The sequence below is a fragment of the Mchenga conophoros genome, linkage group LG12 (assembly GCF_057382185.1).
Source record: "Mchenga conophoros isolate Kocher_MC1m ecotype Shallow Benthic linkage group LG12, M_conophoros_male_GT1.1, whole genome shotgun sequence".
NCBI classification, from domain to species: Eukaryota; Metazoa; Chordata; class Actinopteri; order Cichliformes; family Cichlidae; genus Mchenga; species Mchenga conophoros.
The window spans coordinates 25,620,424-25,642,859 of record NC_140537.1 but is presented as its reverse complement, the minus strand read 5'-3'; the positions used below and the strand labels follow the sequence as shown (position 1 = coordinate 25,642,859).

Here is a 22,436-nt window from a genome sequence, read left to right as displayed (position 1 = left end):
ACAGGAAACAAAAAACTCCTCTGCACAGAAAGCACATAAATGTCTACAGTACAACATTATAGAGCACATGACCAGCAACAGGGTTGGGTAGGGGATAAGGAGTAATCCCAGGCAACACAGCAACCATCCTGCCACTGCACCGTCTCTCCAACGTGGGCCCAGACCCGCCTGGTGTTCCCAGGAGGCAACAAGCATCGAAGGCATTGGAAGGGGAAGGGGGATGTGTGAGTGCTTATCAGTGTAAGTGTATGTGTGTGCGTGTCCATAATTCAGCTGAGACAGTGTCCTTCGCCCTACCAGGCTAAGTAAACAATCTACCAGCCAACCCAGGTGGCCTTGCATGGAGTGGGAAGGAACAGACTCAACACAGTCGTAATCAGGGAGTTTTTGTTCGGCTCCAGCCTTGAGCCCACAGCTGGCGCCGAGGGGATATCAGCATTAAATACACTCAAAATCCATCTTTAATTCTGAACCTCACAGGAAGACAACAAGTCCAAAACATTCGCAGGATAGCAGAACACAGGAGACAACAAAAGACAAAAGAATACTGAGACAGTATACACAAGATATTGAAGGGAGATGTAACAGGTGAGGACACAGATGACTCCACTATCAAAGTACTCAGAAGGAAGTTAAATTAAACCATGATGCCCTGGGATGTCCTATCCTGGGTTCAAGTAACGAACGGACTCTCTTTCCAGCGCCCTGGCATAGACTTTATCAGGGAGGCTGAGGAGGAGTGTGATCCCTCAATAGTTGAACACACCTGCTGTCCCCCTTCTTAAAGATGGGAACCACCACAATCCAGAGGTACCACCCCTGATCTCCACGCAACATTACAGAGGTGTGTTGATAAGACAGCCCTACAACATCCAGAGCCTTCAGTAACTCAGGGCAAACCTCTCATCCACCCCAGGGGTGCATAACCAAGGAATTATTTAACTGCCTTAGTTACCTCGACAGTTCCCCACCCAAAGGTGCGGGGAACGAACCCTCTTGTCCTACGTACAGGCAGCAAGTCGATGGGATACTAGGATACCCACCCCAGCACGCCACCTCTCACCACGGGCAACTCCAGACTGAGACAGAGTCCAGCCCCTCTCCAGGACACTGGTTCCAGAGCTCAAGCCATGCGTTGAGGTGAGCCCAACTTTATCTAGTCGTGCCAAATTATGTATCTCCGACAGAAATTGTTTCCCCTGCATCGGGACCTTGGCACAACATCGGACGGGATTATTTCAATAAACCAATAACATTTTGACTGATCATTATTTGTATCCTTCAGTGACTATACAGAACTGTACTGAGCTAAAACCTCCAAAATTTCAGAAGCAATAAGTCTTTGGACAAGGGGAACAAATTGTGTCAGGATCACCCTGATATTATTTGTATCCCACTGTAACTTTACTGTATAAAGAGCTAATATCTCTCAAATTTCTGGAGTAGTTAGTCATTATTAGAAGTGTTTATGAACTAAAAATCATGAATGTGGGATACTGTTTGTCCGTGATTTCAAAAGGCCAGTGCATGCTCCCGACGCAGGGGAAACAAATTCTTTCGGGGATACATAATTTGGCAAGACACCTCCACCACGATAACATAGCATTTCGTGGAGGGGTCATCAGAATAAAACATCAGAATAAAACAGGAAGATCACCATAACTGAATGAGAACACTAAATTAACATGACACAGGAGACACTGAAAGACAAAACACAGTGAGGATTCTAGAACAGAATGAAACACAAAAGGGAATTCATTAAATGCTACTTAACCTAGGCACACATAGACCTCTGGAATATATAAATCGCATCCAGGAAAAATATCAACAATACAACCTGTGTCCAAGACTGACCACGACACTTAGCTCTTTCATATACACTAGTTTGGTGAATAGTTGTTAGTAGGCTCTGTTGAAAATGTTATGCATTATTGTAATTTGATCAGTGTGGCATTAAAATAGGTTACAGTATATACCACAGCCCCAGGCTCTATAAATCAATAACTTGGCAGGTCAGTCACATCATGTTCTATTTTGTCAGCTGATTGCTACAATGAAATTACGACACCACCTCAATGCACCGATCAGGTGATATTCTTTTAAAGACCTTTAGTCAGGAATCAGAATCCATCATAGAACAGAAACAGTACCAATGAAGGTTATCAGTGATCTTCTTATGGCCTCTAACTGTGGACTCATCTCTGTACTTGAACTGCCAGACCTCAGTGTAGCATCTGATACTGTTGATCATTTACTGCAGAAATCAGAACACATCACTGGCATTAAAAGAAATGTGCTGCACTGGGGAAAATTGAGAATCAAATCTATCTGATAGACTCCAATGTGTTCATGTAAATAGGGGGACTTCACACAGCAAAGTTTGTCATGGAGTTCCCCAGGGTTCTTTTCTGAATCAAGTGCTTTTTACATTAAACATGGTTGCCTTATAGGCAATTTTATAAAAAACCAAAGACATTTCTATTGCTATGCAGATGATACCCAGCTTTGTTTATTCATAAAGTCAAATAACACATATCCTACATAATTTCAGACAGGCTGAGATAACGCTGCTCAGCCATAAAAATCTAATGCTCGACAGGGACTAGAAATCAAAATCACACTTCTTCCTTTTTAGCTTCTCTTCACTAGCTGCCCGTTAAATTCAAAATTGAATTTAAAATATTTTCATATACTAAATGCCTAATAAGAGAAACTCCAGCTTATCTTAAAAATTCAAATAAAGCACTTCACTGTCAGACTGCATGCATACTTTTGGTTCCTAGATTTCTAAAAGTAGAATGGGAGGCAAAGCCTTCAGTTATCAGGCCCTTCTCCTGTGGAACCAACTCCCAGGGAGGGCTGGGTGAGGTGACTGTTTACAATCCATTATGCTGCAATAGGTTTAAGCTGCTGGGACAGGTTTGGCACCAGACCATATTGAACTGGACAGGCAACCAACTTTGCTTGACCAGGCAACGAACAAAATAAGATATTATTAATTACAACCGTATATGCATAATACACTGTTAAATCCTCCCAATTCTTTCGATCTTTGGGCTGAAGGAAGGACAATACTCGGTGTATAAATGCCCAATCAACAATTACTTTATTACATACAATACAACACTTTTGAGCATGAACCATCCGGATGGGGAGACATGCATGAAGAGGGACACAGCAAATCTCAAACTAGGTGGAGGGTTACTCAAACTGGCCCCCACCTTGTTGTAAAAACTTAAACATTCACATTCTTTCTAACTCCTAGCGAGCCTAACTTATGGCCTTGGCTCCCTATTTTGTCTGCCTTCAACAACGGTGGGGGTGAAGCTCCCGTGGAATGTGCTCTGTCTCCTCTACTGTCAGAAAAAGCAAAGTCCTGACTATCTGAAAACAGTATTTCTTATAACTCAGCAGTATAATGCATCATAAACAATATCATTCATTCACACTGAATCAGCAGTCTAATGTAATACAAATCAGTTTAATAACTGTAATAGTTATCACCTTCTTCTAATTCAGGAGAATAATACAAACTAAAACTACAAAATAATTTCACAATCTTTAATTAGGGGCATAACATGGCATAAGATAATATTATAATCCCACAACACTCATAGAGAAATGCAGCTACAGTAATAAATATAGCAGGCATCTCTTAATTGTAGACAACAGTACACCTAAATCATTGGATCAACTGGGTTTTCTTTGTACTAATATAGGGTCTTTACCATACAATATAAAGCACTTTAAACCAATTGTTGTTGTGAATTAGCACTATATATATATGAGGCTAAATTGAATTAAATTCATAGACATTAGTAACCACATTCACTCTATGCACTCCATGTGTGGACTGCAACAGCATAACCTCCTATTAACTCTACAGTATCACTTGTGCTTTTACTTACGTGCTGCAGTGTGCATAACTGCTGGTGTTTTTCCTTACTTCTTATCATTAGCATAATCCTCTGTCATCCCCCGAGGTAAAACTACAACAGATATTGCTACAGTATTTGGCCGTTGTGTTCCTGGCACAGACTCTTTGAATCAGCAGGAAATTTGCTGCTCCATCTGTCATCTGTTTTGTATCAAATATATCAATATGGGAATATGGAAGGATGAACTTGTAGAGACATGAAGGGCGTTGGAACAGTGCAAAAACACAGTCAGTTCCAGATATCACCTTATAGTTACATCACCATGTCTGCTAAGGCTTTTTAATTCCTTGATGAACCCCAAACTCACCGATATTTGCTTACCTGGTTAAAACCAAACTGGACTTTGCGCTCTAAGAGTGTTTGTACTTTGAGTCCGTTTACAGCTTTTATATAATCAAACTTTGGATTGCTTGCTTACTTCAATATGGCCCCTAACAAGGTTACTTTCAAAGTATTTTTTTTTCATTAGACTCTTTTGCTGTTCTTAGCCTTACTGGTTCTCTGCACTTTAGCATTTTCCCCTTTGTTGTTTGAGTGATTTAAATTCCTCTTTCAGTGGAAGCATATAAGAACTTGAGTATTATTTACTTGATCTCTAAATTTCTGTACTATTCATTACTCATGAAGCTTTGTTTATCTTATCATGCTTATGCATTAAGCTGCAGCATTCCTCAGTTGTGCCAGATATGCATATATGCATGGGCCTTCCCTACATGTTTTTCTGTGACTTTTCAGAAGCATGCTGGACACCCACCAGAGTCCCGCCCTGTGTGTTCTGCAGAAAGTAAGAAAGAGAATTGCACAATCTTCTTCCATATTTTGGCTTCATGATATACCTATATATGATATGTTACATATTAACAAATCAACAGCTTTGATTTACAAGTCAAATGCACACACTATCTCCAGCACTTACATAAGATAGGCAAAACTTTTTTGTCCTCACACATTCCTTAAGGTCCCTTTAAGGACAAACTACCCTTTGGAAACTGTACATGTGCCATTATAAACATCTGTGTCCTGTCACCAAGCGGATTTCATGCACTGTGACTTTTTAACTTGATAAAAGTGTGATGATCAGCATACTGCTGTGACTGAACTTTGTCCTCCTTCCTGATAGAAAAACAACAGGGAGGCTATATAAGGAGGGACAGAGGAGGAGGAGGCTTGTTTTTGTTCAGAGAGTTGCAGCCACGCAGAGCTGAACAGAGGGTAGGAAACTTTTTAACCAAAGGGTAAGTAACAACATTTATTATATTCTGTTAACTTACATAAAGTAAAGACCTATAAGTCAATGTTTAACTGCTGCAATAAGTAAACTGTTAAAAAACAAAACCAAAAAAAACCCCATTAGAAACCAGACGTTGGGGTATTTCGCAATATAGAGTGCGCAGGTTCTCTCTGCATAAACTACAACAAATATTTTGCTTGAACTTTTCTGCTTGTCATATATTGCAGAACATATTTTTTAATATAATATTCAGTCACAAATCCTCTTAAGTTATATTTTTATATTACTTTTTGTATTTACTGCATCACTGGACTAAAATTTGTGTTGCAACACCAGTGAAAACTTCATAAAAGTGCTCTGCTCACTCTTACTAATTGCACAGATTTTGTTATATACCCTATATCAAGTCCAGAAAGATTCCTAGTATGATATGAGGAATGTAAAAATTGAACACCTTCTCTGACCTTTTGTACTAATAGGCTGTGTTTTTCTGCTGAGTTTCATGCATTTCTTTCTGTTCCTTTCTGTTTTTTCTACCCTGTTCCTCTCTGAAACTAAAGTTGGGGCAGTAAGGAGGCGCCACAGAAATGTGGGCAGGCCTCAGTCTGCTCCTCACTCTCTGCCTGCTCCATGGGGGTGGGGCAGAGAGTGAGGGGGGAGGGCCCCGCTGTCAGCCACCTTCAGACTGGAGGATAGGAGACGTGGAGCCTATGAAGGGGTCAGTAGGTCGAGTGACGGTAGTGGCCCTTTTACAGGCCAGCTGACTGTTCTGCTTGGTGCAGGCTTCCAGGTATGTGCCCGTCATATGACAATGGTTGTATATCACACTTCTCATTATTTATAACACAAAAAGTGTCATGACAATGGATCAGCCCTGTGGCAAAGCACAAGAGACTGGTAACTGAGATATTATAGGAGATTTTTAAATTTGTTAAAACTGTCAAAGAAATCTTTCTATTCATATTCATAGAAGACATTTTTACTTTGACATATTGCTTTGATACTGATTCCCAATGCTCTTCTTTTGAGCAGACTAGATGGCCTGCAGCAGAAGCTGGAACGTCAGGGTCTTAAGAATGTGGTCTACATGGTCGTTAACCACCAGGGGGAGCAATCACGACATCTGCACCCTTTGCTGGAGGCCAAACTTTCCAAGAACATCATACTCTACAAGCAGGACGGGCAACAGCCTGATGTTTGGCAGACTCTGGCTGGAGAGAAAGATGACTTTTTCATTTATGACAGGTTTGACATGAAGTGGAAAATTCAGTTACATTTTTCTGGAAAAACCAATAGAACATTGTAATTTTGGACAACATATCTCACCTCCACAAGCCTAATCTTACAATGCTTTTCTGTCCCTTTGCAAACAGGTGTGGCCGTCTAACCCACCGCATTTCACTTCCATACTCCATCATTGGACAGGGCCATATTGCGCAGGCAATCAAAGACACCTACTGCAAACGCCTATGTGGCGACTGCACACATGAGGTATAGATCAAATCTAACAGAGAGTTGTTTTTTAAGTGAGGTAATATGATCATCATATTATAATTGTTTAATCAGAGGCAAGATCTTAAACTGAATCTCTGCTTGTAATTTCAGAGTGCTGAGATCCCAGAGGAGTGCAAAGATAATGCAGAGGTCCAGCCTGATGTCCCAGCTGAACAGGACGACACCAGACATGGTCATCACCATGGTCATGGTCATCAGAATGGTCATGGTCATCAGAATGGTCACGGTCACGGCCACCATGGGGATAATCACGATGTTCATCCTCGTGGCTTTGGCCATGGCAGTGATCACAACAATGGCCATCATCATAGAAATCACAATGGTGCCGACCAGACACAGCACGGTGTTAGACCACATGGGCATTTCCATGAAGGTGACATGCCTCAGACCCAGCATCATTTTGATTTAGGCCAGATTCCCCAGGACGTGCACAATCAACAGGTGGCACAGGAGGCTCATGCAGTCATTGAAAGGCCTTGATTATCTAGGAAGAACAGGTGAAAGTTAAAGTACAACTGACAGGGTCTGACGGGCTCTGACAATGAAATTAAGAGCAGCTGATGCTGACACTGACGCAGGCTGTTTGGCGAGGCAGGGAGTGAGCAGCCAGTCGGTCTCTGACACTGTGATGAGGCGTTACCCACCTCCTGACGGTGACACGGGCTGATAGGCGATGCAGTCAATGACGTTAGGGAAACCTGACAGTGACGCTTGCCTCACGCTGCCTGACAGGAGCCTCAGCCAGCCCAGTGAGCCTGACCCCCAGGTGTTGTTAGCTGAGGATGAGAGCAGCTGTAAGCTGGTTCTGATGTCAGCTTCATATTAACACCAGTCAGCAACACCGGGGCCAAATGCTCTTTTTACCAACAAGTATTACCCTGAGAGAGGAGGGTGGGCATTCCTGACAGTAGAGCAATGGGTTAAATTAGAGTCAAGCAGCTATTGTGAGCTTATCATTGAAGTAATTTGAATATCATTTAAAGAATATCGCAATTTTAACTATCTCAATGTATCTGTCAGTGGGTTGCCCTCCTCCTTTCTCAGGAGTGTATGTGATTGTCATGTTTTCAAATTAGCCCCCCCATTATGTTTTTTCCATCCTTTATGAAACCAGATGCAGAAACTATGATCTAGTGGCGTCTGTATGATGTCAGGCTGGAGAAAAAGGAGAGGGTAGTTCAAAACATGATAAACGCTTCAAAGTTTTTAAAGTTCAGAAGTAGAAATGACACAAAAAACTGCAAATAAAAGTAAAAGTAATTTAGAGGAAATAGTAAACAAGAGCATCACCGTTTATGAATTAGTTAAAAATATGTCTTAAGGTTGTATTTGCTTTTTTATTAGGGAAGTCCAATAGCACTGATCCATTACTGAGGAAACCCCCTAAAAGACATTTAAATATAAATCTAAAAACTATAGACCAATCATTTTTTTGTGGGGCATTCTATCGATTATCATTCTTAAGTACATATATAACAGCAGTAACTAACACATGTTTTGTGCACAAGCATTAACATATCTCAGGTGTGACCTTTTTCCATAAGAGAAAATCTTCAAATTTTGAGTACTAACAGTACAATTTATTCTTTCACTTTTCTTTTTACCAAATTTGGTATTTAGCCTTCAAAGTTCACACATTGCTACAAGGCTTTTTTTTTTTTTTGAAGTTCAGGAAGACAGCAAGGAAAAACGAGAGTAAAGCAATGAATGACTGTTTGAATACGCTCTGTTCTTAGTGATGGTTTCAGTGGGAAGACATCAGTCACCCTGAAAACCTGAAGATCGGACATAGAACTGTATTGGAATTGTATGCAAGGTGAAAAATGAGAGTTGAATAAAGATGGCTCAATTACTCTTCTAGTTTTCGAGTATCTTCTTTTTTTCTTTCAGTGTATATATTACATGTGAATGAGGGGGATCATATTAGCTGCAATATAGTATCCTGTCCCATTTAATTCAGTAGTCACAGCTGATACTGTTTACATCAAAACAGTCCTCATACATTAAAAAAAACCCAAAAAAAACATTGATCTTCCTTACACCTTCATGTGGGCAATTTACAACATAAGGAAACTATTCTCTCACTAGAAGAATAATTGTAAGTAATGGACTGCTTACTGAAACATGAATAAAAAAGGAAGTCTGCTAAAATGGTGTGATATCTGGCTTTCCTCATTTCCATAGGAAATGGAAATATTCTCACTGCCTTCCTCTCTCAGCTCAAATATGAGTGGTGCTGCCAGGTAGGTTTAAATGTGAGAGTATTTTTATGATTGTATGGTTGTCTGTGTTAATCCTGTAATGGACAGGAGGCCCATCCAGAGGGTACCCACCTTTACAAAGCTCAAGGGAAAATGGAAAAGTGAAGATACTAGATGTCACATAAAACATTACCTAGTAAAAGTAATTTTATTATGGAAATTATGATACAAATAAACATCGCTTTATAAGAAAATATAGGTAAATAATACTATTAAACACATTAGCCTATTAGCCTAAAACAGTTAAAATTCACTGTTGAAATGATTGGGAAATTCTTAAATGTTATCATTCCACAAACAAGTAATAATAATAATAATAATGGATTGGATTTATATAGCGCTTTTCAAGGCACCCAAAGCGCTAGTATGAACATACTCTATTAAAGTTTCTTGTTATGTAATAATGTAGTAATGATATTTCTGATGCAGTCATGTTTATCCGTTTATCCCCTGTTACCTGTGGTTACCACTACACACACACACACACACACACACACACACACACACACACACACACACAAATAGTCTCCGACTAGATGAAAACTGTCATAAAGTTGATAAACTGGCTCAGGACACTGAGGAGTTCCTGATTTAGAGAGTGGGATTTAATGTTTCAGCAACTCAGAAAATCTGTGAGTAGATACTTTTTCCCTTTAGATGATCTGGAGATGATTTCTGTAAAAAGTGTTTTCACTGTTTTCCCAAATATGTATCAGCAGGTGGCGATAAAGATCTAGACAATAAACCACCACTACACCACCATTGAGCCATTGAGCTGATGTGTATACTGTTGAAGCCCTTCCATTCATACAGATTTGATAGAGCCTTTAATTGACAAATTCACTGACAAATCCTCCCAAATTAGCATATTTCATACATTTCATACAATGAAATAAAGGGACTTCTTAGGTTGTTGGGTTACTCTCACATTTTCAAGGATCAAAGTGTCTGTTTCTAGTTTCCTGCAACATATCGACAAATGTGCAGAAGCAAAGCACACATCGCACTTCCAGTTTATGTTATGCAATTATTTATTTGGCTAAAGGAAAACACTTTGCTTGCACATGCTGATGACACGCTTACATTTCTGGTTTAAAGTGATTGCACTGATGAGTTCTTGTTGGTTTGGCATTGTATGACTGTTTGCTTGTTATTGAAATAGCTTTAGATGCAACAAACATTAACAGAAGTGTCATCTAGAAGAGGGGCACCTTAAGCTCATCTTTCTATACTAACATTGGTGTAATGATGCCAGTGTCCAGCTCCAAAATCTGTGAAATTATTTTAAAGACTTAAAGCACACCAGCTTCTGTTCAGTGTTATAGCTGAATTGCCTGTTGGACTGTGTGTCTGAAAAGGTCAACAAGCAACCGGAGGTAATAAATGAAGCTGAGGTGGACTGCTTGTGTGGGCGTAATTGGGCTGAAGATCCAATACAGAGGAACAGTGACTTATGGGTAATTACCTGCAATGTCCTGAGACAAAGAGCTGTGAGTGGCTGTCTCTCTGATTCAATCAGCCCCACACAGAGCTGGGCAGTACACAGCCTGTCTTAATTGTCCGATATGCTTTCCCCTCGATGCACGGATGCACAACGTTTCCTGCAGCCGTTTTCTCTCCATTTATACCGGCAGCGACAGAGACTCACACGCTTGTGAACTCATTCGCACAAAGTTCCTCTGTGTTTCTCACAAACAAGCTCACATTCTTCCCACTCCAACTGCCACACATACACAGATGCAATTCCAGTGTTCATCTCTGTCAGACACACACACGGAAATCTGTTTGCATTTAAACTCTAAGACCACATTGGGCAGCAAATTTTCTTCATTAACAGCCTTCTTCTGTCACTCAGTGCTGATCTGAGCTGACCTTTACTGTGCAGTATGCACTTTCAATGCTATTATACTTTTAATGACACAGCTGGCAGTGGTTTTGGGAGGTCTTGTGAAGAGCTTGTTGAGCTGCATCTTGAAACGGAATTAGTCATAAACACTGTTGTAAATTATCTATAATAAGTAACATGATCTCGATAACTCGGGGAAATCTAATTTGTCTAGTTTACGTGTGCATTTAAAACGCTAGATTAGTTGAAAATAAAATAACTGGTCCAACACACAGCGTACAAATTGGAGATGGAGTTAAATGCAGCTTAGAAAGGCGCTTCGTAAACAGCATTAGCAGTTAGATTTGCCTTTGAAAACATTTTTATTTTTTCATTCTTGAAGACAACATGACAAAAATAATGACCAAGATGCTGTATATTTATTTTGTAACTTGTCGAGAGCTTATTGATCACATATACAACATCAGAAAGGCTCAATTGGCAAGAGAACAATATAAAATAAACATCACAAACAAGTTCTTAGCCCCGAGTAAAACAGCAGCCAACAGACAAGGACAGCGGCTCCAAGGACGGAGGGGGTGGGTGTGAGGGGTTTGTGTCAAAATATGAAGAAAACAAGCCAATGCAAACCGAAACGTCATACTTGAGACCACAATGGTGATGGGTCTGATTTTGGCATGCAGAACATTTCCAGCTTTATTAATCAAGATGACAACACGGCAGCGAAAATATTACTCATGCAGCACCATTCACAGTTAATTTGGCTAAGGTGGTGGGGCAGACAAATAAATAGCACATGGAAGGAAAGAGAGTGAAACCACTGAAGGTCATTAAAAATCAGGCTGTATACCGCTGTACTCAAGTCAAGAATGAAAGTGTTTCCTCAACAAGCTGAAAAATGTGTGGCTCGGTGCTCTTTGCTTGATAACGAGCAACAACCAGCACAGATTCCAGCAAAACTACTTCCAGACACTGTAGAACGACAAAAGCCACACTTGGACTGACAGGCTGGGGGCTAAAAGGCATCATTATAAAATATTTTACCCCCGTCAAAAAATGCACTTTCAAATAATGAAATGCTGAAATCACATAGCGGGAGGAAAGTCCGAGCACAGAGTTACAATATACCTATTCACTCTGCCTCTTTTTTGATATGACTTCATTAAAAATCTGCATTTATCTATCTATAAATCTTCTAGCAAATATTAAATACTACATTACAATACATCTTTCTAGTAATCTGTTAAAAGCAATCTGTGTAAAATACGTTCTTTAAACAAAACTGAAGCTTATCGACACTGATACTGTTCCTCACTTTCTGATTACTCTGCTGACTAGAAAATATATAATACTAGTTTATAGCGCTGTTTTTTTTCACTCACTTGATACAAAATATGTCTACATCAGATATATATTGTACGTGTACAAAGTGCTTCTTCTAAAGTGTCTGTAACATTTATAAGCTTGAAATAACATTTGAAATGTAGTAAACATTTGCACAGCTTGAAGAAAAGAAGCACCTCCCAAATATTTCTATCGTACTGTAACCTTTAAAAAACACTTTAACAGATTAAACTTTTTTTTTCTTCCTTTTTTTCCTTTTTCCACATTTCAGTTTGTACACTTTTAAAAATCACCATGGTACAACTGATACAGGATCAAAACAGTGCTTTTCCCATGATCTGATCTTCCTTCATAAAGTCAGAGAGCCTTCTGGGGGTCTTTGGATGAGTGTAAACACTGTGAAAGATTCTCGGGGCGAAACGGTCACGTTACAATGCTACTGATTACGGACGTCGCCTGCAAAACACTTACGTACATGTTATAATGATCGTTGCGCTCTCTCGACTGACACCACAGTAAGGCTCAATGCGGGAAATATACATGCACTGAGCAGCAATATATTGTGGCTACTACTAATGACGCAAAATATAAATGCTTGTAATTTTACAGCAACAGTCAATATATTAAGACTTTTCTGCAACAGCAAGGACTCGCTGGGATCATTCGCGCCAGGCTGCAACGACATAATGCTGAGATATAAAGGCGAGATAGAGAGAAGTGGCACATATTTATCAGATTCCCATTAAAAAAAAATCATTTTATGGCTCTTGCATTGCTATGAGAATGTCGGATTAAAAGGCATATATTATCTGACTCATCTATCCACTTATCTGTATTAACGATGTATTTCTATGCTGGATGTGCTTCCTTTGCTCTGTAGAATACATTTGTGTTATGGTGAGAAAAGCTCATTTGGAGGCTGCCAAATGGAGGCTGTGCAGATTCAGATTGATTTCACCCACATTGTGCGCATGCGCCATTAGCGTGCTGCCTGCTGTAACCCTAATTTCCTTCGGGATTAATAAAGTATTCTGATTCTGATAGTATTACAAAAATCCCCCAATTCCCAGGACAAATTTATTGTAAACATTATAAAGATATCTAACTTATTAAGCAACAATATATAACTGAGCTTTTCTTGGGGAGGAATGCTCGCAGCTACATACATGTCAGTTTGCAAGTGGTCAGTACGAACTTTCATAATCACTTTGGATTTGAAAGGTTTTGTGAGCATGATTAGCAGGATGCTTATTGTGGTTTGCAGCTGATAAACTAGGTGAACGAGGCAAAGACTAAAATATGATTAAGGGAAATAGTTTTACGCATTATTGTCTTGTATGCATGCACGCACGTGCGTGTTGCCGTTGCAGTGCTTGTGCAGATTTTTAAAAGCGATATCTCTGCACAGTTCACCTACACTGTCCACTTCTAGATCTTGCCTGCACAAAGCAAGGCATAAATGCACAAGTTGTGATTGCATAAACATAGTACCATAGCACAGAACTGGCAAGCCACTTATAATATTATAGGCACAGGCTGTTAACACTTGGCAGTTAATAGGTAGAAAGATTTAGCTAATTACATTTAAAGTATACTTTCACAGTCTTTCAGCTTGCTTCATTTACACCAGAGGAATACAAACCCCAAGAAGAAAGCTTGAGCTTATGGTTTAAGTTAAAAAAATACGCTGCCCTAGTCGCTCTGAATTGCTAGCTGTGTGCATGTGTCCCTTTCTCTCCGGTAAACTACTTAATCAACGTGCCCTTGAGCAAGGCACTTGGTGGTGCTCTGTAACGTATAGCCCAGTTTTCTCCCAGCTGTGAGTGAAACTGATAGAATTCTTCCTCATAATACAAGTGCTGCACTTCAGTGCAACGTATGAACTTGGCGTCAAAATTAAATGTCAATAAATAACCTAAAAAAAAAAACAAACAAACCACACAATTAGATATGTATATCAGCGTGTGATATTCAATTAATTATGGGTACTAGTCCATGAAGTGTTTTAATTTCTCTACTGTGTCTACTTATGTGTAAGTTAGTGGTTTCCTTCATTTCCCAGATTTCCTTTAAACACTTTCCACGAAAAGAAAGAGGTATAACTGTGACTGGACTAACTTTAATTTGCTGTTGGTGTTTGTTGCCCTGACTTTGGTATCTCTTATGTGTGTATACGCGTGCTGGATGTTTTTTTCTATTTGTTTAAAGCATTAAACATTCTATTGAACTAGAGGTTAAGAGGAACATAGCTTGACATTATACGACCTCAATTCCATTACTTACTCTGAAAATATGAACAGCTACCTTTTAGATAAAATGAAGACTGGAATGCAAGCTAAATCTGGATAGGTATTGAACAGTGTACTTGGTTGTTTTTTTTTATAAAAATATATCTCTAGTGAAGTGCTAATATGATATGATGAGATAAGAACGGTCTATTGATAAACTGATAAAGTACCTCGTGGGGTAAACAGCATCACCGTCAGCAATGACCTTTGTTTGGTGTGAAAACTCACACCATCAGTCATGCACTGAAAGCACTCTGTAAAATTAAGACTGTAACAGTGTCATTGCTCTGGACACAATAAGCCAGAGATACAATGCAACACAAGGCAGTTAAGCATTGATATTATGTTTGCTTGGCTCACTGTAATCATGCATGGATGCATGAGATGCTGACGAAACAGAGCAAACTGTGCATTTGGTTTATGATGTTAATATTTGGCTGCCTCAAAAGAAAGAACTGCTTTAGCAGATGCAAAGAAGTTAAGAGAGTATCTTGTAGCCTTTTATATCTGCCTTTCAGCATCCTCTGAAAATAGACACCCGTACACATCTCAGCCGCCCAGTGTGCTGGGAGTTACTTGGTTTCCAACGGGAATCGGGTAGGACGACTGCGGGTAACTTCCTGGTGAATCAGCCTTACATGTAAAGGTCTGATGTCTTTGTCATTTTATTGTGAGAGGTTTCCCAGCAGGTCTGGGGTAATGTACCCCACAGGCATAGGTGCCTTGAGTGGGTGCTGTGGCAGGCAGGAAGGGGGGGTCTGGTGGCTAGGCAGGTTAAGGAGCAGACTGTGATGACTGTCTAACTCCTGAACCACTGTGTAGTCTGCAACAGGAGCAAAAAACTGGGGGGAGTCAGGAAGAATGTAAGGCGACGGATTAACCTCCATTGTGGCTGCAGGTCTGGGCTCCACTGGCTGAGGATGTATGATGTGGTACCCCTCACCGGGCATAGGAGAGCTAGGGGGAGGAGTGCTGATTTGCTGGATACTGCTCTCTGTACTGTAGGCACTTCCTTCTGGATCCACTACTAGCAGCTGAAACTGTGGCTCTTTTTGCTTCCGTTCCTCAGACTCCTCACTGTCTTCACTCTCTTTCCGCTTCTTTTTTGTCTCCTTCTCGGCGGCTGAGATGCTCTCCTGGATTCTGAGTTGCTGTCCAGGAGACAACACCACACCACCAGAGGGCATAACATTGCTAACCTGAGCGTAGAAGTCTGTGTTGACCCAGGTCTGGGGCCCTCTGGTTTGGGTTTGGATGAGCTGTCTTTCACCTGTCTCAGAGGCTGAGGATCTTTCTACAGTATCAAGGGAGGTTTCCTCTTCATCAGGTTGTCCTGGTAGAAGCGTGGCCATCAGCATTAGTGTTTCTTCTTCAGGGAGATCTGAGTTGTAACAGGTGGCCTGGGCGGACTCAGCATCTGGACCACTTGAGGAGAAGCCAAAAAAACAAGAAAGGCAAAGAAATGAGTATTCACAGAGCTATTTGATTAAACAAATAACACCTTTAAATGTAAATCTTTGCCATACCTGATTGAATTAGAGCAACTTATGTTGATGTGTTGACTGACAGGTTGGGACTGACCCAGGAGTTTCTGGGTGTCTGAGCCCCGGTTATCCTCCTTCTCTCCACTATCTACATCCTCTGTCTCATTGACCTCCATGAGCTCCACCCACAGCTCATCTTGGTAGAAATCTGGTGCATAAATGGGCAGGCCCTCCATTCCTCCACCACTCAGCATAAAATTCAGCTCATCCAGCTTCCCCTTCTGCAAGTGTACAAACAAGTGTTCTGACATTTAGGCTCCAGAAATTGACAGTTTCCTCTGTAAAACACTCTGACTTTGCAGACTTACGTCTAAAATTTTAAACCCAACAAAAAGTGTATGGCAGCTTGGTCTACTCACAAATTAACAACATAACTTATTTATTAATTTACATCAGGATTTTTTTTTTTAAATTGTTCAGAGGTGAGATTGTTTTGTATGGCTTTTAAATGCACTCTGTGAATAATACACCCACAACACAATCCTGAATCATGATGCTCTTTCTGTCTAATTCCCTCTGAGTGGTCCTTATGTCCATTTTTTCTTGTTATTTATATTCAGTTTTGTTTCACGTTTAATTGGTGGTTGAGTCAGATGATAAACTGGTAGTGAGTGTGAGAGAGAGACGAGGGAGTGATGTGGTGATTTTGTGACCTAACATATCTCTACAATATGAGCCGCACAGACAGACAGGAATCTGTTTTCTATCCAAATTACAATTGAAATATAATTTTAAAAATGTGATTACACAATCCCTTATATAATGGTTTTACTTCCAAACATTGCCTTTTTTAAAATCTGATTAAAATACACAACAATTTTGATCCCCCTCTGACAGTCACGCTACTTGACTGCGGGGGTCTAGCATTTGCTTGAAAAATCACAGACCAGAAATACCTTCAATAGCTCTGAATCGATGCCTTTGATTTTGGGTGCAGGAACAGGCGGCAGCAGAAATATCATTAATCTGCAATGACAGAAGAACGAGAGAGAAAGAGAGAGATGTGCACCTGTGATTTAGCAGATGTCTCATTGTTTCACAGATGTTTTGGACACCACAGATGCATGAAAGAGAGGGAGTGCGTGAGTGCTCGTACCGGTTCTGCTGAGAGATGACTATGAGCATGATGAGTATGAGGATACCCACAGTCCCAAATACAAAAACCAGTGTGAGATGGACAGGAAACTCTAAGAAGCAAAATGAAACAGAACTCGTCATAATAATGATGACAACCAGTCCTCTGGCATCATCAATCATACTGTGTTAAATGCTCAAAGGAAAAAAAAACAGTTTGCAGTTCACCAAAAATGCATTGCATCATTCTAACACATGCGTTACCTGTGCTAGGAATCTCAGTCACTTTAATGAAGATGGATTCACTGAACTCGCCAAATTTAATGAAAACCTGCATCCTGCAGCGGATGTGTACTTCATATTCTTTTCCTAAGTGCAGACCGTAGATTGTCTGATGAGAGTGTGGCTGAATCTCCAACTGAAAATTGCAAAAACAGACAAACCTTTTGTAAATTAAAAAAAGAAATGATGATGATGTGCTTAAAAAGAATGATGCAGCTATCCTGACAGAAATAGTAACAACACCAATGTTAAAGGCTGAGTAAGAAAAGGAGGGTGTCAAGAGGTCCGTTTTTATTTTTGGCACCTGTAACTACACAATTACTGATGCACTTCAGATAGACTGGATAGATGACATGCTATTATAACAGATGGACGTGAGGTCCCCAACCATCAGGCAAGCCAAGCGGTAATGAATACGAGCCTGTACACAGTCCCATGGCCTCTGACCTACAGATCTCTCCCTTCTCTTCCTTCACAGATGCTAAGGCCTTGCTCTGGCTTCCACAGCCTTGCCAGCAAAGCTCCAACTGCATTTTAACTACAAGTGTTCAGGGGGGAGGGAAAGAGAAACATAACACTCTGCTTCGATGACCTACAATTCATTTTTAAGAGCATGAGATTTGCTTTTTTTATTTGTGTTAATGTGCATGTGCAAAATCTGCTTTTGTCAATGTGAGGAACTGTGTGTAAAAAGAAATAATGGGCAAGATTATTAAAAAGTTAGGAATAAAAGACTTACTGCTTCCCAGTTTGTGGTATTTCCCTCTCTGTACTGCAACTCATACTCCAAACGCATCCATCCCAACCTAACATCAGCAGTAGGTGGGGACTCCCAGTTAACCATGACATCATAATTTAGCCTGGAAGGACTTATAGTCAGCAGGGTCCAGTTTAAAGACACTGGCGGGTCAGGACGTACTGTCAGAGAAAAGGCAAAAGTTCATATTCGAACAGAAGGAAAGGACACTTCTAGTTACTGATTTGGTATGCTAATTTAGGATCACATCAAAAAGGTTAACAGAATACAAAAAAAATACTGCTTATGTTCAAAAAGTCAATATCTGTTCAATCCAGACTGTGTCACTCCCTTTACAAAGATTAAAACATTTAATTCCATTTAACAGATTTAAAACTAAATGATCAACACGTTTTGTTTTTCTCTTTTTTCTTCATTAATTTAACACGATTGATGAGGACATAAGGACAAAGCAAAGAAGTGAAAACCTCCACGAAGTCATAATTATTAAAGAAGGAGTCCTCCCATCACATTACATTTGTGTAAAACATTGATATTTTGAACTGAGACTGGAGCAAATGCAAGCAATATTGATTGAAACTGCACAGGTCTGATTTGATATTATCATGAACACATCACAAATAGATATTTCTTTGGTATAACTGGAAACGTTGGCCATAAAGAAGAGGGGGAGAAGGCATTTTAAACAATGTCAAGAATCATCTGGAGCTGATTCAACAAGTAGTTGCTACGCTCCTTCTATAAACAAAGAGGTTTGGAAGAATAAGCAGCAACTAAAAGCCTGACCCTACGACAGGTCAAGTGTCTAAGACAACATCCACAATTAATTTATACTCATAAAAAGAACAAACAAAGATCTTTCCATGAAGAAGATGTCAGGCAACATATGACGTTGCCATATGATAATATATTGCTTGTCAGCATCTTCTAGACTCAAAGTATTTACCACTTAAGCACTGTTTATCTGACATAAGTCCAAAAACAAGTAGAATTTCCAGGTATCCTTCTGCACGAGTAATTCATTGAGCTAGAAATAACCATTTTGTGCTGTGAAATATGAATATATAATTACATATGAATACATTAAGTAACATCTGTAAAGATCTCCTAATGCTATAAAGAATTTTTACATACAACCTGAAAATGAGAAACAGTAGGATGTCAAATTTTCTGATAAATCAAAACTTTTAAAAAAATCTGTAAATATGCACAAATCTTGGCTACTAACCAATATTCTCCACCCTGAAACAGTCATCTTCATTGAAATAGGTGATGTTGTTTTGAGTGCGAAGCTGCATGCAGTAAGTGATCCATATGGATGTGTGATTTGCATCAAAGAAACATTCCCTATTTGAATGGATATACGCGGGACACTCCTTCCACTGGCTGGTAGGAGACCTGAATGAGTGAAACAATGGCAGAAGAAACATAAGAAGAAGTAAAAAACTAAATTCTTGTCAAGTAAAGGTTATACCATCATTAATGGAGCTCACTGATTCACACAAAACAATGTGCCTACGTGAAGTTTTCTACAAAACAAGCAATTATTAGGATTTCTGAGAGTAAAGCAAGCATTTTGGAGATTACACTTACTCTTTCTTAAGGTAGAAGACTCGGAGTGCTCCAGGGGAGGAGAGGTTGTGGAAGGTGCCAGGACTCCACCAGCAGCGGAACGTCTCCTGGTCCCTTGATATACACTCAGTAAAATGAGGCTCAATGAGAGCTGAAAGACAGAGTTAGAAGAGCAACGATTAGAAAGGAAGTGAGACTGCATTAGGCTAATGAATCACCTTTATTAACATCTATCAGCGTCTGCAGGGGCTTTTCTTTATTCGTCTAACAATACAGAGATACACGGTCTCCTAGGGGCCCACTATCAATTTGAAAATCATTGCTGTGTTTTCAAATCATCAAATGCGCAAGATTTTCAGAAAGCTTACTCTGAACTTGAGGTCAAGCATACTGAGATTCAAAATCATCTGAGATATTTAGTAGATGCACCTTTAGTATCAATTTCATATGGAGCCCTTCAAAGGACATTGGAGAAAAAAGTTTAAGATGTATTTTTGCGAGAGCCTGAGTTACTTGTGCGAGATCCCGCAAAAGTTTTTGATTGAACTCCAAACACTTCCAGGTCAGTAATGAGACCTTGGAAACCACAGTTATGGAGGACACACACCCGTGGGACAGATGAATAGATTTTTAGTTTGAGCTTGGCCTAAACTATGAAATTAGATCAGTGCTTGACAGTAGAGACCGTTTTTATAAGTGAGAGACATCTGAAGAGAGTTCTTAGTGCAAGAGGACACACTCATCCGAAGGAGTACTCTGACCTGGCAGTCTTGGCTGAATTCATTAACAGCCAGCTGCAGTACTCGGGTACTGATAGATGTACGCTAAATGCGCGGAAAAAGTCTTTCTCAGGATCTCGCAAAACTTTTTCAGGACTCTGCAAAAGTAACTTGAATTTTCGCAGAAGTACATCTTCTTTTTTTTCCCCCACCAATATTCCATTCCTTGAAAATCCTACTTCGCCTTGTTCTCTAGTTATAAACTTCACGAGATATTCAGAAACCTTGACCTTGAGGTCACTGAGGTTCTAACTCATCTGAGATTTTTAGTAGATGCACCTATAATATCATTTTGAAGCTCCTATGTCTCCTTGTTCTCGAGTTATAACATTCACAAACTTTGCACCACTTGCCCATCCGCCCTCTTGCCCGGTAGTGTGACACCAATACTGCGTGAGCCTTTTACAGCTCAGTCACCTTTAATTGCACTAATATCATGACTTCTGGTGGTGTCAGACATCACTTTTTCACGGAAAGGCTGAGTAAACTTGCTGAAATCTAATCTTAACCTCAGAATTGCAGAAACTTGCCACAGTTGAAAACAATAAAAACACAACAGATAATAGCACCTTAAGGTTACAATCCACATTTAAAGACTATCAGATGAGCTCTGGGTATTAAGTGTAATCCTGCATTATTTATACTCAAAGAGTTGCTAGACAAATGGAAAATGCTTCCATGGCATGCTTCCACATGATTTCTGAAACAATGCACAAATACAAACTTGTAAATGTGCCAGAAATATTTTATTCCTTTCTTTTAACAACCGCTGCTGCTACCCTGTGAATCCCATGAATATCATTGCGCGCACATACGAGTAGAAAAAAAAAAGAACTTGCTAAAAAAGTATTATGCTGCTAACGTTTCGATGTGTCCAAACATTTCGTAACAACCTAACCCCTCCTCCCTCCCAGCCCCCCCGCTCCTGTCGGAGATCAGTTTCTCGCCCAGGAGAATATAGAGTCCCAGAGTTTGGTGCAACCATAAATAAGCAGCTGAAAGTACCATTGATTTCTGCTCCACTGGCTCTCCGCCAGCTCTCTCTTCTCACTGCCTGCATTATAAATCACACACAGACCTAGAACATAAACATGCATCAAAACACAGGGGAAAGAAATTACAGACCAACTGGAGCTGATAGTTTCTAAACATAAAACCAAAACATATCTCCACACAGACTCGTTAAAGATTGTTCACTTGTAAAAAAAAAAAAAGAAGAAGAAGAAGAAGAAGAAGAAGAAAGGCACGTTACTGGCATCTGCATACAGACATACACCTACCAAGCATGCATCCTGATTCAACTTACACACATCTAACTACAACAAGACAAGCTATCAACAAGACCAACTCAGGCAGGGCAGTCAACGCACACACCATTTATTCACGTGGAATATAAACCTACTTCGTTTCCATGCTATTTGGTGCCAGTATAACCTCATAATTCTCTGCATTCCTGTGCAGTTGTGCCTTTCCCACCTCCCTTCACCTTTTGCACGCTGTTGTGCTTCCCCGAGGTTTGCTATTTCAGCTCGGCTTCCCTTCCCCATCCAACAAATTCCAGCTGCAACCATCAAAGAGCTTTCTGCAGACGCTGAATGCAAGAAGGCCTTAGAACTACAGAAGAATAGGATACTACAGAAGCAAAACTTCTAAGGTCCTAGGGTTTTTATATGGGCTGTAAATTTGGGGGGATAATAATTTGTATTGATTGGTACTTACACGTCTGAAAATGTTTGGGGTTACTCACAACTCACAAGACTTTTTATGATCATCAATAATTACGTAATAAGACGTGCTTTTTTTTTTTACGCGTTTCATCTTCCAGTTGTTATTCTTGTCTGCGAGAGAAGAAGAATCTTGAGGTCAAAGAGCAATGCCGTATTTTTAAAAAGCTATTTGCATTTTTTGAACTTAAAACCATGTCAAAGGTGAAAGGTTGAGCCGCAACACCTGGAGGGTCACACTCTAATTTTGTCATTCTCTCTCATTTCCTCCTTTTCAGTAT

General features: G+C 40.0%; 2 protein-coding genes across 3 annotated transcripts in view; one reads left to right on the top strand and one right to left on the bottom strand.

The window, feature by feature from the left end:
• The first annotated feature begins 958 nt into the window (after positions 1-958).
• Positions 959-8,544, top strand: selenop (selenoprotein P). Its single transcript, XM_085294766.1, has 7 exons — positions 959-1,140; positions 4,674-4,722; positions 5,059-5,173; positions 5,730-5,959; positions 6,202-6,414; positions 6,543-6,660; positions 6,775-8,544. The coding sequence occupies exons 4-7, from the start codon at positions 5,757-5,759 to the stop codon at positions 7,462-7,464; spliced, it is 1,224 nt and encodes a 407-aa protein (XP_085150892.1). The 5' UTR covers positions 959-1,140; positions 4,674-4,722; positions 5,059-5,173; positions 5,730-5,756; the 3' UTR covers positions 7,465-8,544.
• A 2,606-nt stretch (positions 8,545-11,150) lies between these two features.
• Positions 11,151-22,436, bottom strand: part of ghra (growth hormone receptor a) — a 30,223-nt gene continuing 18,937 nt past the window's right edge. For both annotated transcript variants that reach the window (XM_085294765.1, XM_085294764.1), the window contains exons 3-10: positions 19,674-19,803; positions 19,309-19,478; positions 18,063-18,241; positions 17,306-17,459; positions 17,064-17,154; positions 16,864-16,933; positions 15,950-16,188; positions 11,151-15,848 (exon numbers count right to left, since the gene is read on the bottom strand). In XM_085294765.1, coding sequence (XP_085150891.1) covers positions 15,089-15,848; positions 15,950-16,188; positions 16,864-16,933; positions 17,064-17,154; positions 17,306-17,459; positions 18,063-18,241; positions 19,309-19,478; positions 19,674-19,803 — 1,793 coding nt within the window. In that variant the 3' untranslated portion in view covers positions 11,151-15,088. The remainder of the gene's footprint in view (positions 15,849-15,949; positions 16,189-16,863; positions 16,934-17,063; positions 17,155-17,305; positions 17,460-18,062; positions 18,242-19,308; positions 19,479-19,673; positions 19,804-22,436) is intronic.